General features: G+C 35.9%; 1 protein-coding gene across 2 annotated transcripts; it reads right to left on the bottom strand.

Moving 5' to 3' along the window:
• Positions 1–941: 941 nt before the first annotated feature.
• LOC105040429 (V-type proton ATPase subunit B 2) lies at positions 942–12576 on the bottom strand. Of its 2 annotated transcripts, none has more exons than XM_010916941.4 (15): positions 12438–12576; positions 11483–11554; positions 9857–9912; positions 9624–9722; positions 8234–8293; positions 7216–7327; positions 6891–7099; positions 5744–5872; positions 5444–5581; positions 2322–2472; positions 2078–2160; positions 1835–1882; positions 1654–1707; positions 1488–1571; positions 942–1394 (listed from the first exon to the last, which is right to left on the bottom strand). In XM_010916941.4, exons 2-15 carry the CDS (start codon positions 11538–11540, stop codon positions 1209–1211), a joined length of 1467 nt encoding a protein of 488 aa, XP_010915243.1. In that variant the 5' UTR covers positions 11541–11554; positions 12438–12576; the 3' UTR covers positions 942–1208. The 2 variants fall into 2 exon arrangements, with proteins under 2 accessions (XP_010915243.1, XP_010915244.1); XM_010916942.4 differs by having other exon boundaries at positions 11483–11583.
• Positions 12577–14966: the final 2390 nt, after the last annotated feature.

Below are 14966 nucleotides of genomic sequence, written 5' to 3' on the forward strand. Positions count from 1 at the left end.
TACTCACCGCTGGCAGCAGCACAAACAATAATTCACAGATCCGATGTGGCAGTCGGATACTGGTGCGGTACGAACTGGGTGTAGGAAGTGGGTGATGTTTGCATATTCCTCTCTCTTTTCGTGCGGGCCGAGATGGCCTGATCGGATGCTTACATATAGATTAGGAATAGTTTGAGCTGCCCATTACCAGAAATAATAATAATAATAACAATAACAACAGCAATAATAATAAAATAAATAAATAAATAAATAAATTTTAGAAACAAATTCAGAGAGAGTGAGCTTCCGGTCTACATCTGGAGTCAGGATTCGTTGGATACACAGCTGGAGTTTTACATCCAACGCATCTAAACCACAACCCCAAAAGTGTTTTTATTCTTTGCTTAATTCAAAGGCTACCTACAACATTGTTCCTCAACCATGCATAACAAAGTCACGAACCATCTACTTATGATATCGTAACCATCTTCAGGGATGAGAAATAGGCAGAACATCCGGTGCCTACAAAAAGTTCACCATCTGGAACTAAAACAAAGGTTATCACTTAAAAAGAGCAAATCTTCATTCTGTTTAACATCCAAGGCCCCGGAAACGCGCGAGTGATGCGGACTGAAGGACTTAAACTGCCAACAATGGGACCCAAGATAAGGGAGCACAGGAATGCTCACCGTGGTCACCAAGACGTGAAGGTCGACAGCCTCGTTAGAGCCACCCACCTCGGGGATATAGGCGGCAAGCAGAAATTTCTTCAATCCACGCTTACAGCAACATTAATGGCCCGAGCCAAGTACAGACACGGCCTTCCGATGCCTCGCAAGTTTAACTCGTGTTATTAACAAATTGACATATTTAACAATAACCTCTTGTAAATATGCGTACATCTGGCTTCTCACTGAAACGCTTATTAATATTACTCGAAGAGGTTTCTTCTACAACAGATGTCGCAGACAACAATGCAGAAAGCAGTAAATTAGCTTACCCAGGTATCTGAAATGTCTGATTTTCTACAAACATAAATATGGAATCATAACCAAGCACAGCAAACAGCACACGAGTTTAATGATACAAGAGCCAACTAGGCATCAACTTAGAATTTGGGCTGCAAAGAATTTGAAGCTAGGCTATCATGACAAAAAGACTGAATTTATGATCTTTATATGCAGCCATGAATTTATTTCCACCTCACTAAAACATGCTCTATTGACAAATCAGTGGGCCGTTTCTCTGCTGTAATACTGATCTAGTGTCTTAGCGGGAATACGATGAAGTAGCTCACGGGGGAAGATGCGCAGCAGTGTCCAGGCAAGATCGAGTGACTGGAAGATGTTGCGTGTATCATATGCTCCTTGTGTAACGAATTTCCTTTCAAACTTATCTAGGAACTCGAGATAGAGCTGCATGCACATTAAGATCAAAAAAAAAAAAAACATAAGCACATGGGATACTTTTTCCCTCAGCAATTTAGAGAGAGAGAGAGAGAGAGAGACCAGATCCTCAGATGAGAGCGCCTCCTCTCCAACAACTGCTTTCATTGCCTGAACATCCTTTCCGATTGCATAATTGGCATAGAGCTGGAACATTAACTAGATGGGTGAAGATTGCCATGAAGTAAATCGTAACTAATCAACAAGGCCTATATTATTGACAGCTAACCTGGTTAGACACATCTGCATGATCTCGACGTGTCATACCCTCGCCAATAGCACTCTGCAAAGAAACTGTTTCAGTAAAAAGGAATCCCAAACACTAACGTCTTCCGTTAAAAGACATGTGACTGAAAGAAAGACATTTCTTTGACTTAATGATCAGAAGTGCAATCACGCTAAAAAGTCACCTTCATCAACCGGGAGAGAGATGGAAGGACATTGATAGGTGGGTATATCTGTCAATATCAGCCAAAGACAGTCATTATCCCACATGTAACAGAACTAAACAATATCCTCAAATTGACCCGAGTAATGAAAAGCACACAATTTCTATGAGATTTTCATGATTAATCCACTACTAACATAACAAAATGACTCTTAAAGAGGGAAAACAGTATCTTTTTTCCATAGTTTGGCAGCATAGATGGTACCTGCCGATTTTGAAGTTGTCTGTCAATGTATATTTGGCCTTCGGTAATATAGCCAGTAAGATCAGGAGTTGGATGTGTGATATCTGTTGAGCAAGAGAATAATTCAGCTAACACTAGAGAACACAATCACATGTATAACTATTTCCTAAAGAGTAATGGTAACTATCTTGTAGGAAAAATAAACAGTGACTACAGAGAAGGTTCCCAGGTTAATTCTCCAAAGATCAGTCTGTGCATAAATTACCATCATTTGGCATGGTTAAGATGGGTATCTGTGTGATGGAGCCTTTTCTTCCTTCTATACGTCCAGCACGCTCATATATTGTTGCCAGGTCAGTGTACATATAACCAGGATAACCACGTCTACCTGGAACCTCCTCTCGGGCGGCTGATACCTGAAACAAGAAGAGAGAACGTGCATATCAATCAATGAAAGACCTCGAAACCAACAATTTTGGATTGACAGCAGGTGTAAGCACAAATCTTTAAATCAGAAGTAGAGCTAGAAATTTCTTCTCAGGGAGACTAATGAAATGTTTTCACAGAAGTTGAACGGAAGTACTGCAGCTAATTCAATAACTTCAAAGTTAGTTTTTCTCCTCCAAGTGAAGTAAATCCTGTGACTTCATTTCTTTTCCTTATTTGAATTCCTAATATCAATATTGAAACTATTTTTATCACCAAGGAGTACATATATAACAAATAAGCTCAACACGAAGAACCACAACAACCACAACAAGAGGTATTATCACATTTTTTAAAGGACCAAGCAAATTTAAAAAAATGATGCGAAATTAGTCTGACGAAGCAGAGCTAACAACTGTTACAATAGTATTTTAAGAAGTCATATCTGCCTCGAACCCCCGCCCAACCCAAACCCACCCCTTAAAGAAAAGAAAAGACATCCTTTCACCAGAGTTACAACCCTTCAGGATAGCTCTCTCATCAATGCTTGTTCTTTCTTATTTCTTCTCGTTTCTTGAAGGGAATGTGCATATGCCTGTTAATTTTTTAACATTACCCTAGAATGAATAAACTGGGATTGATTGGACTAGTCAGTTCCTGCTGTTTTAAACATGAAAAGAAGTCAAACTTGGATTCTTAGCAATCTAAGTAGATTGATGACTCAAGCAAGTGAACTCAAGAATTTGACAGAATTAATAAAGCTATTTAAAATTTTGAAATTGCAATAAAATAATGCAAAATGGGTCACAAGGAAAATATATAGAAACATAAAGAACATAAAAGAGCTGTTTTTTTCTTCCTGGTGTTAAATGAAATGATATATACATAAGACTACATACTAGGCATGAAAACTTTAGTAAAAGATTTAGCTATTCAAAATTAATGATGATTCATACAAATTGGAAATCAACACCACTAATCAAGATCTAGACTTCCAAAAATGTATAGAAATCAATGAACATATGTTTGGTGGTCTCCTACCTTGGCATCAGCACAAAAATAGACAACCTAGTTATGCTAATATGGGCATCCTAGTGCTAAGGCTCCCACCATTATAAGGTCTATGGAGGGTCAGATAAATGCAGTCTTACCCCACATGCAGAGAGGTTGTTTCCATATTTTGACCCCATGACACCTAGGTCACAAATAGAGCAACCTTACCATGGAGCCTAATTGTGCTATTGTGCTAAAATATGATTATAGGAAATATATGAAATGAAAATCCATATAATTGATCATGATGTACACATACTGAAACATGTATAGATTGTCATTTAATAGTTTTTAATGCTTAAAACATGGAAGAACTTCATGTCATGCCCTTGAAGTGGTCTATTTTTGCATCTGCCTGATGTATAAGTTAAAAACTTACAAACACCAATATCTTGGGCATTTTTAGATATTTATGTCAAACATCAGCAATATGGATCTTTCATTCAGATGCCTATTACAGCTTTTGAAATCATTACCAAAGCAAATAAAAGAGTAAAATAGGTGCATTTTTTTAATTTTTGAAATCAGCACAATGTGGAAAAGGATAGTTGCAAAAATATTATAAGTATTTAATCACTGAAACGAAACTATTTTTAAGTTTAAAAGTGGAAGAAGAGAAAAAATAATCAATTTTTCTTTTATTTTTTGTAAAAATGAAGGTTGTCTTATTCTACTTGCCATGGGAGAAAAGAGCAACAGGCAAATTGAGAATTTAGGTTAAAAGTTAACCTAGAAAAGAAAGAAGTTAATAAGGTTTGTCTAAATAATGGTTTGTTATTTTTTCCCCCAAGAAATTCATCCATGTTGGATAGAACCAACCTTTGATTGTAGCCAAAATTAAGTAATGGAAGCACCTCCTAAGCATGTTGATCTGATCCATTAATCCCATTATGGATCCTGAGGAGAAGATTTGACCCAGCAAATAACAACGCAATCCTGCAACGCTTTGAACACCCATGAAGCTGAAACTCATGTACATGATGAACCACGAAGCCAATTGATTGGATATTACTTCCCTTTTTTTTATCCTTTTCCTCTTTTTTAATAATTGGAAATATGAAAATGCTTAAAATTCTGGTGGCATTGTGTTACTGATAGTAGATCTGAATAACTTTCTGTTCATTGTGTGGGGAAGCCAAGACATTCTTAACATGTGCAGTGTAAGCATTGTTCTTTCTTTCTCAAATAATGAAAATATGATAAGGCTCCTAAAAACTTAGTGTTTTTTGTGTTATTGAAGGGAGATCAAATACCCTTTTTTACTTCCATGGCGAGGCGCTCACATTCTTAAGATATGCAGGGTAGGGCTTGGAATTTCGCTGTGCATCCCCCACCCCCCTCTAACTCTTGCTCAATGAGAATGATCGGACAAGAAGGATAGAATAAAACTAATGCCAAAAGAAAAAGAATGGAGCTTGAAGATCAGGGCAATGGTTATACTTAGGGAAAGGAGTAAACATGATAAAAATGATATCAGAAGAAATTCAGCATTGCAATCTAATGACCAGTGGAATTCAACGTCTCATGAACAACTGGCAGATTTAAAGCCTCATCTGTGAGCTTTGGATACGTATGTGCATCTATAAATGGAAGCAACAAAATTAACTGGTGGCTTTTGAGTTAACAATGAACAACCATCAATACTCCACTCAAAGAGAAATGAGAACATAGAAATTGACAAGCACGAACAGGCACAGAGCAATTGTTATTGAAAAAATATATCAAGATAAAACAGAACAATTCAGATAAGTAGAGAACCTCCATCATATAAAATCCTGTTATTATAGTAGTTATTACTCTCTCTCTGTCTCAAATAAATCATATATAGTATAAAATCATATCTATGATTTAATGAAATAAATGTTACAAGGTGTGTATCATGGTTAAAGTTAAAAACAAGATCATTACCTCACGAAGTGCATCAGCATATGAGCTCATATCTGTTAGGATGACAAGAACATGTTTACCACATTCATAAGCTAAGTATTCTGCAGTAGTTAGTGCAATTCGGGGGGTGATAATTCGTTCAATGGTCGGGTCATTTGCCTGTACACGAATTAAAAAGAGAAAAAGAAGATAGAGTTCAATATAAATCTTGTCCGTTATCTATGAGAACCAAAGTTGCAGGACATTAAAATAAAAAAAAATGCATGAGTATAATAAGTTGCCACATCAAAGATACCCAGATGGCAAGTTTAATCAACTTACCAGATTTAGAAAAAGAGTCACCCTCTCCATTGAACCATTTTCTTCAAAATCACGTTTAAAAAATTGTGCAGTTTCCATGTTTACTCCCATAGCAGCAAACACAATTGCAAAATTGTCCTCCTCTCCATCCTATTGATTTTAGGAGAAACAATTATGAGGATGGTGATGAGTAAGCTAGCATGCCAAAAAAAAGTAAAAGATGTATCATACTCTACTGATAATTGACATTACAGAAAGACCACCTAAAATACATGATTCAGTGAGAAGTCCACAAAGTGGTCTCTGAGACATGTCGGACACCACCTGTACCAGACTCACCAATAATAATATATAATAAGACTTGCACATCCTCAGAGACCAGAGATACATGCATTGGATGACATACATCTGATGATCATCAAAACTAAGACAGAGATAATATTTGACTTTTCAAAAATGAACTTGATAAAGTTTCAATATAAATACACCATAATCTCGATCTAATGAATGAGAAAGCCTATGAATTCTATTCATTTCTTATCATAGTTACTTTAGGATCATGTAGAATTGTGGTTCCCTCCATGTAATCCTAGAACTTAAACTGTATGTTAATAGGTAAAGCATATGACATTCCAGAATTGAATTTCAGAACATAAGCTTGTCCCACGTTCTATTTCACACCCCCCTCTGCATCACATTAAGGGCTACAGTTTCAGAATAATTTTGACACCACAAATAATTTGATCTCTATACTCTAGAGCCTGTACCAATAAGTTATCCTCAAGCCCAGCCGCCTCAGATTTTGGCCAAACAAATCTCAATATATAATGTCATTGCCAGTACCAACCATCAAGGACCACTTAACAGAATAGTGTTTTGGCAACCTCAATTTTCTATAATTAGCATGCCTTCAGTCTCTTGCAAACACTGAAGCAAACAAGATCCAATTAGGGGGACTCACTGCCATTACAAGTACAATAATAACACTAAAAAAAATTCTCCAGTTCCATTACCTTCAAAGTTCAAACATAAGGGAATAATGAAAACAGGAACCCTGGGTTTAATAACTGTAACAAAGTGATTTCAAGTCTCATACAAAGCTAACACAGATTTTTCTGTAATTGTTTTTCTGCTCATTACTAATACAACATCAAAATGTTTAAATTACCTCCATAAGATTGTTGGACTTTTCCAAACGTTTCACAAGACCTGCCTGTCGACAAATCTGAGCAGCTATTTCATTGTGAGGAAGCCCAGCAGCAGAAAAGAGGGGAATCTTCTGTCCTCGAGCAATGGAGTTCATAACATCAATTGTGGATATCCCTGTCTGAATCATCTCTTCAGGGTAAGTTCTCTCACTGGGATTGATAGAACTTCCTGCAACATCGATGTAAGACCTCAGAAGGTACGACAAGCACATAGGCTCAAGGTCAAAATGAACTACTCATTGTAGAAATGCAGTTGACTCCACACATCTTTCTTAAACAACCCACCTGAAATATCCAAGTAAGTCTCAGGCAATATTGGAGGACCATTATCGATAGGTTTTCCAGAACCATTAAAAATGCGTCCAAGCATATCCTGTGACACCGGAGTTTTCAAAACCTGGAAAGAAAAAAAAAAATCAAAATGGTCACAGGATAGCAGCAATACAACATTGAAGGAAGAAAGGACACACAAAAAGAGAGAGAGAGAGAGAGAGATGATCAACATGATGACATATTTGCTGATGATACATGAAAAAATATAAAGACGAACATGACACCATCTTATACAACTCAATTAGATTTTAGTGTGTTAACTCCTTGATCTTTACCTGTCAATCCAAAAACCGCTTCATTTTCCAACTCAAATATACTGATTACCGCTTGCACACAATATATGGTAAAGTCTATCTCAATTGTCCATTTATATGCAGTTGTCATACCATTTGTTCAGAACTCTCTTGAACTAGAACAGCCAGAGGGCCAACAAACAGAATCTTGATATAAAGAATCTTTAATAATCCATTCATGGAAACCCAAAGTAACTTCAATAATATGTGAAAGGCTAAAGAAAGATTAGCACTTACAAAGACAAAGGTAATATTCTTTGCTAGTTTTCCCATATACCAATTACTATGCACGTTATGATGTAATATCCGTAAATGGTTATGGCGATACATAAACACCAATCATAGAAAAAGAATGCATAACAACAGTAATGCAACATAACCAAAATGAGATGAGAGTAAAGTCCCACTCTACAAGATAACACGAATCCAGAAGCCTAACTTCAACTTTGTGCATTCTACCCCAAATTTTTTTTTTCCCCGATACGATCACCTCCCTCGGTTCAGATATCACAACCTTCTGCTAACAAAGAGAAATGACAAAAATGCACCTTAATGTGAATGATAAAAAAAATTCTTAATCAGATGGATCAAAACCACCCATAATCCATTTACATGCGTCAAACGTACCAAGCACTGGCATATATAAAGGACAAACATTAGAAGAAAAGACCAATCACCTCGCCTGTGAACTGCACCGTGGTATATTTGTTGTCGATTCCTGAAGTTCCTTCAAAAACCTGACAAACACCAAAGCATGTAATTTAATATACATGTGGATATACTACCACAGGGAAAAATTGAAAAAAGTGACAACATAAACAAAGCCAAGAACAACAAAGTTACTTCATTTGAAACAAACTTAAGCATAATACATGTTTAGTGTGGCACCATAAAATCATAATTTACAATAGAGGATGGTGACAATATTACAAAAGCCTTGGCATATAAATTGGTTCATAGACTCTTACCAAGAGATATGTTTGTCAAAGCAACACTTCTAATGTATATTTCACAACTGAAGCCAAAGTTAATCAGGTATTTCGTCCTTTCCTAAGTTGTCCACATAAATCTTGATTACCCACTCATTGGGGCCTACTCTTGTATTCAACACGCATGCCTATACCACCTCAAGTAATTTTTTATAGGTGCAATCATAAGCTTCCTCTAGTGAACAAACATTTCACTAATTCCTAGTTTTACCACACCAATCTTGGCATTCTTATATTTATAACACTCATTTTATGTATCCAAACCAACAATGTCTACCCAAAAGTTAGATGAGTATGGCATCCATCATCATTGCTGAGTCAAAAAATTAGCCCCAAGTTTCAAGATCAATGGGACAAGTTACATTTTGACAAGTTCCAGCTAGAAATACCATGGTTTACCTCGTAGTGATGCATGAATATCAAAGTAGGTCAATTTTGTAATACATTGAGATGTACAGCTGAGCACATCACATATCAAAGACTCACTCCTACAAAACATATTTTGTCAATAAAAAATGAAAATAGTAATAAAGTTAAATGTTGTTGTCAAGAAAATGGATAAACTTATTTTATACTTCTCTTAGTTTTGATCTTGAACAATATAGAATGGTCATCAGGTCTACCAGACACCATGGAGTATCCTCTTGAGGATGATTAAACAATAAAAATAAAACACAAATGACTGTTACATGTTAGAACAGAGGAGCTTTCTCACCTTATACCTCTCACCAAAAAGAGCATGCCAAAGTAAAGGCTCCCAACATTCTCAAATGGATATGGAAACAAAACTTTATAAGTGGTGGGGCAATGCTCAAGAAGCATGTATCAGCATTTAACAGAAGACAATGTCAGAGGAATAGAGTTTGCAAATAAGAAGCAAAGAAAAAGGAATGCTTGTTACTTTTTTGTATGGTCAGTATGTGTTGTTGCATGACTTGGTTTCAAGTGTAGGCATACAAGATGAAAAAAGAAAATAGCTTAAGCCAAAACCAAAAGCCATAACAAAGGTCCAATATTGGAGGTGTGAAATTCAAAAGTAAAAAATTAAAGCAAAAGAGCCCAGAGAACAGTAAGCAACCTGCACCACAGCTTTCTCCCCATCAACTTCCAGGACCTGGCCGCGTCGAGTTGTGCCATCACCTAATCGAATATTGACAATTTCCTGATACTTAGGACCCTGAAGAAATTGGCAGAAATGATGAGGGCAAAAAAAATCATAGAAGATTAAGGACACCAATATTTTTGTTCTTACCATGTTATAGAAAAAATTGTGGATGACATAATTTACTGCAATATAAGAAAGGTGCACACCTTAACTTTCTCCAAGATGACCAGAGGTCCAGCCACTCCAGAAACAGTCCTATACTCTGCATCACACGAAGACAATATAATCCCACTGTTCAATATTCCATGAAATCTTGAGAATGCAAATGTTATTTACGTACATAGATGATAATTTGTTCTAATCAATCAAAGGAACTTGTTGAAAATATTTGCTGAACACAGGCAGGAGAAGTTGAACCGCTGAAAAACACAGAAACACATCCAGCATTCAGTGGTAAAGCAAAAGGCTAAATTGCATGACCAATTCTGTATAAAGTGATGAAGCCATACGAACGTGGCTTTTGGGGTGGTAAAGCCCCAGCTGAAACCATCACAGTGGTCTCAAAGATCCAAGTACAATGGATGATTGGGCATCCAGTTGACAGAAATGACTAGCCCCAAAAACTAATTTGAAATTATTTTAGCTCTTAAAGTCTCTATTACTCAACAAACATTGCATCATTACTTTCTACAGTCTGGCAGTAACAGAAGACATGATATTGTTACTTAAAGAGTTTTATCCAGCAATCAGTTGGTATTAAGCTTAAAAAATTAAATGAGAAAGTTCAATACAAGCTTTTGGTTTCATGCCCAAATTGCCACAGCAAATTAAAAGATGGGAACTGTTTGATATATGCTCTGTTAGTCAAAAAAAAATTGTCATCAAAAGTACTATGGCATATGGAAGCACCTAAGAAAAAGTATTTTAGAATTCATTTAGTCAACATGAGTTACCAAGAAAAATTGTCAGGATAATATGCATAACCAAGAAAAACAATCATAACATGCAAGACCATTTTATGCACAACATAACAACCTGAACAATACAGGCTATCAAAAGCACACGCTTAATTGTACAAATAATGTACTCATGGCACCCTTTAATTTAACAGTTAGCAACCAGAGATAAAGTAAGAATACCTATATATCATTTTGGTTTGCATAAGTGTCCTTGAGAAACTTGACGTCAGTTATAGTCATACAAAGTTTCACTTTCCTATGATATTATATCACAAAAAGAAAAAACATGAAACAATTTTTATTACAGTGATTATACGCTCTTAATAGAAAATTCTTCTTTTGAAGTTCAATTAAGAAGACTTAATACGTCAAAACTTGCACTTCACTAAGTATCCTTTAAAATGGCACTCCAAATTTCCATGCCAAGTATTGAAACTAAGAGCAGGCTTACACAGAATGCTTTATTTTTGGAGAACCATCACAAATGTCCAAAGTTCTTGGCAATCTATGGTTCATAGGAGTTAATAGTCCAACTAATATAATCAAGCAAAATACTGATTTTATTGTTTAATTTACAATTTTAATATATAATATAAGACTTTTGAGATTTACATGTAACTGAAACTGCAGTTTCCATGCCACATCAAATGCTAATGTTTCAACTCTTAAAACTTTAAACTCTACATACATCAAGTGTCTCTGAACCATGGCTCGAGTATCTTTATTTTGCTTTTATTGCAACTCAAGCAAATTATGGTATATAACAGAAAAGAATGACACCCTTAATTTCTCCAAATCTTTAAAATCTCAAAAAGGAAGGAATGAAACTCATCAAATATTAACAAAATAGCCTGATGATGAGACATTACATACCCATGCCAATCTCCAGCTGTCCCTCCTCAATGTCAGCGCCATTCTTTACCAATCCCATATTGAGTTAACAACCTATGGCGGATGGGGCACGATTTAGAAGGCTGCATATAAGCTTGAATATAAAATCGACACCTTTCTAATTCATAAGGATAAAAAATAAAACTTATTTGTAGTCTAAAACAGTATCATAACTGATGTTTGATTTCTAAAACCTATAAAAAAAATGGCCATGCTTTAACTCCCCATAAAAATCCATAGAGATATGGTCAATGTCAGAAAAAGCTATTGAAACTTCAGCTTTAGCCAAGTTATTGCACAACACATCTACTCAGAACCTTCTGGTAACATCAGAACCAACAGACTCCATGGAATCAAATAAATGAAAAAGATACAAATTAAAAAAAATGTTTTCAAATATCAAGAAAACAATATCCTGATCTCGTAAATAAAAAACTTTATTTTCTTTATATATGAAAAAGTTCAGTTTCTTGAACAAAATCTTTGCCCTAGGTTTGTAAAATGCCAGAAGCTAAAAAACTGGAATAGCATCAGTAATAGCCTAATAGGTATGTCGCATAAAAACCCTAAAAAATTCGATGATCAGAACTCCATTATTTTTATAAAATATCTTAGTAACTGAATCCTGGAATCATCATCAGCTTCGGGAATGAAGAAATCTCAGAACAGGATTCGTTACCCTAGAACCCTAAGCACTGAAAATTCTTGAATCTTTATCCAAATAATATGGAACAAGAGTATAAAAGATCTACTCCGACTCTATTTCGATCGAGCGAGCGAGCGACGGATCTCATAAACAAATCCGATCTATCAAGAAAACGCATTACTCCACATCAAAGGTAGAATTTCCAAATAATAATTCAAGAAACACGAAGAAAACAACAGAGATTAAAAAAAAAAAATTCCAGGGAGAAAACCGCTCTGAAGGGAATCGTACCTTGGACTCGATCCGGGAGAAGGGGCGGAGGACGGGTGAAACGGAAGAGACGACGGGGAGGAGGAAATAAAGAAAAGAACGAAACCGCGCCTTATATACGTATCACCAGGTTTGAGGGCAATGGTCGGGCGAATATAACGTTAGGTTAAATAATATCCCGGTTTTTCACAGTATATATATACATATATATCCCGGTTCTCAGCAGCGACCGTCGGCTTAGACTGGGACCGCCATAAATCCAGTAAGGATGCTGGCCTATTGATCCAAACCGTCCGATCGATGAACTTTTTACTTGGACGTTTTGGTATGGTGGTCCGATGTGTGAAGGGTCTCGATTGCCTGTTTGCTGAAGGAGAACAAACCCGGAGGAGTGGGAAAAGGAGTCGTTAATGCATTGGACCTGGAAGCTTGGACAGCCAAACGAGGCCAGCTTATTATTTTTCTTTTTTTTTTTTTTTTTGGCCCTTGATGGAGTGCGTTTAAAATATTAGCGGATAGCAGAGGAGAAATCATATCCTCCTCGTGTTCATGATTGGCCATGTCTTCATAATTGGTGTCAGACACGACTACGTTGATGCATACAGTATAAAATATAATTTTTTTATTAAAATTATTTTACAAAAAATCATTATTCATGATTTATTGGAATTTCAAGAAGTATAATTAAAAATATTATCGGTGTCAAGGTGATGCTTAGTATTGCATGGCATTTTTTTTTTTTTTTTTACTTATATTGCATGATTAGTTAAAACATGTGATATTGCATCATTGGTTAAAACTGGCGTTGGTAGTAGTATTGGATGAACTTATGAATAAAATTTTTTGTGTTTAGATTGGCAAAGACACATAAAAGAATGGAGAATGAAGGATATATTATAAAAAACTAAGGTTAAACTAATTACGGAATAAAATATAGATTTGGAGTGAAAGGTAAAATAAAAAAAGGTAGACATGTTGAGCAACAAATTCATACGATGAAGATTATTAGCTGTATATTCTTTGTTGACTAACGATGTTATTTTTATAATTGGATGCAAATCTTATACCCTTTCTGGTAGGAGAGCATTCCTTTGATAGTTTGCTGCATGAACCTAATTAATGAAGGTCTTAGACCAATATGTTTTAATTATTTTTTTGATTAGGAAAAAATGTTATGACCATTTAAAGCTTGTTTTGCAGTGATAAATAAGTTTAGTCATTAGGTTTTCATTGTTACGATAAACTCAATGGCGAGAGAATTCTGCTTTTCTCCATATATGTCATGATCTTCAATGGACATATGATGGAGACAAAGGTTAAGGATCCAAATTGATTCTCCTATCAATCCTGATCGTCTAAAATCCATAAAAAGTAATTAAGTACAATGTTATCAATTAGTGTCGTTGCCGGTCTAAACCTTCCTTCAGAATAAGTAGCTGCGTAATTTTAACTTATTAAAAAGCAACCCATTGAATTATGGTTCTCTTGGAGGTCCAAAGAGTTGTAAATGTTTAAACTAAAAAGAGTTGCATATATTTACAGACCCTTGCATATTAATCTTAAAAATTGACATGGCAGTTTATTTGGCTTTTCCATATAAATATTTTTAATCTAAAAAAGAGAGTATCGCTAGTCATGCAACATGGTAAAAATAAATTGTTGTGTGAGCTGCTTGTAAATTGTTCCAACCCCTATGCCTATCCAGTTGCATCTAAAAGGAACATCATGATTCAAACTTCAGAAATCTATGGAGACTTCGATTAACTCTGTGGTGTGGTGCCCAATAATGTCTATTTCACGACCCTAGCCCATGCATGGGACTTTATACAACACATCCTAAGCCAAGCACTTGGATGAGGATTTGGTGGAATTGGTAATGGTGGAAATGAACTCAGCTGCTCATAAGCAGCTCCGCTCATGTCACTATCTACTCAGTAGAGCCCGGCTCAACTAGGAAATAAGCTCAGCTCAAACACATCTCAATGCTCTGCTCATAAATGAGCCGAGCTTAAACATGGGGCTTGCTCGAATATAATAGACAAGCTTATCTTGACTTGACTAAAGTCCAACCTAAAGCTTTGTTGAGTCAACCTTGAGCAAGTTCTGTTGAGCTTGGCTTGAGTCTGTGTCGAGTTTAAGTGGCTTATTTATAAACTGAGGAAAGCTCGAGCAATCTGCCATGTAGCTTAGTTTGTTTGCGCCACTAGGCATTGGAACCTTATGGTTCAATGATCGGACCTTCCCCATCAATGATACTCTTCTCCTGTGATCCTTGCTTCAACACTTTGAAGCTTAACTTTGATGGTTCCATTGAGCAAATTTACCATTTATTATAGTGTAGGATTGGTGCTTAAAACCAGTAATCCATATTGTGGTGATTCGGGCTTTTGGATTGGGTGAAGGGTCCATCTTGTCGAACAAACTTTGAGTGGTCTTGAAATAGCTCTATTTTGCATACACTATATTGGCCATATTATTTGGATGGTGATCCCCTTTTTTTTTTTTTTTTTTTTGGGCGATTTGTAGTCTAGCTATATAAATTATGTACAT

Source organism: Elaeis guineensis, chromosome 3, assembly GCF_000442705.2.
Source record: "Elaeis guineensis isolate ETL-2024a chromosome 3, EG11, whole genome shotgun sequence".
NCBI lineage: Eukaryota > Viridiplantae > Streptophyta > Magnoliopsida > Arecales > Arecaceae > Elaeis > Elaeis guineensis.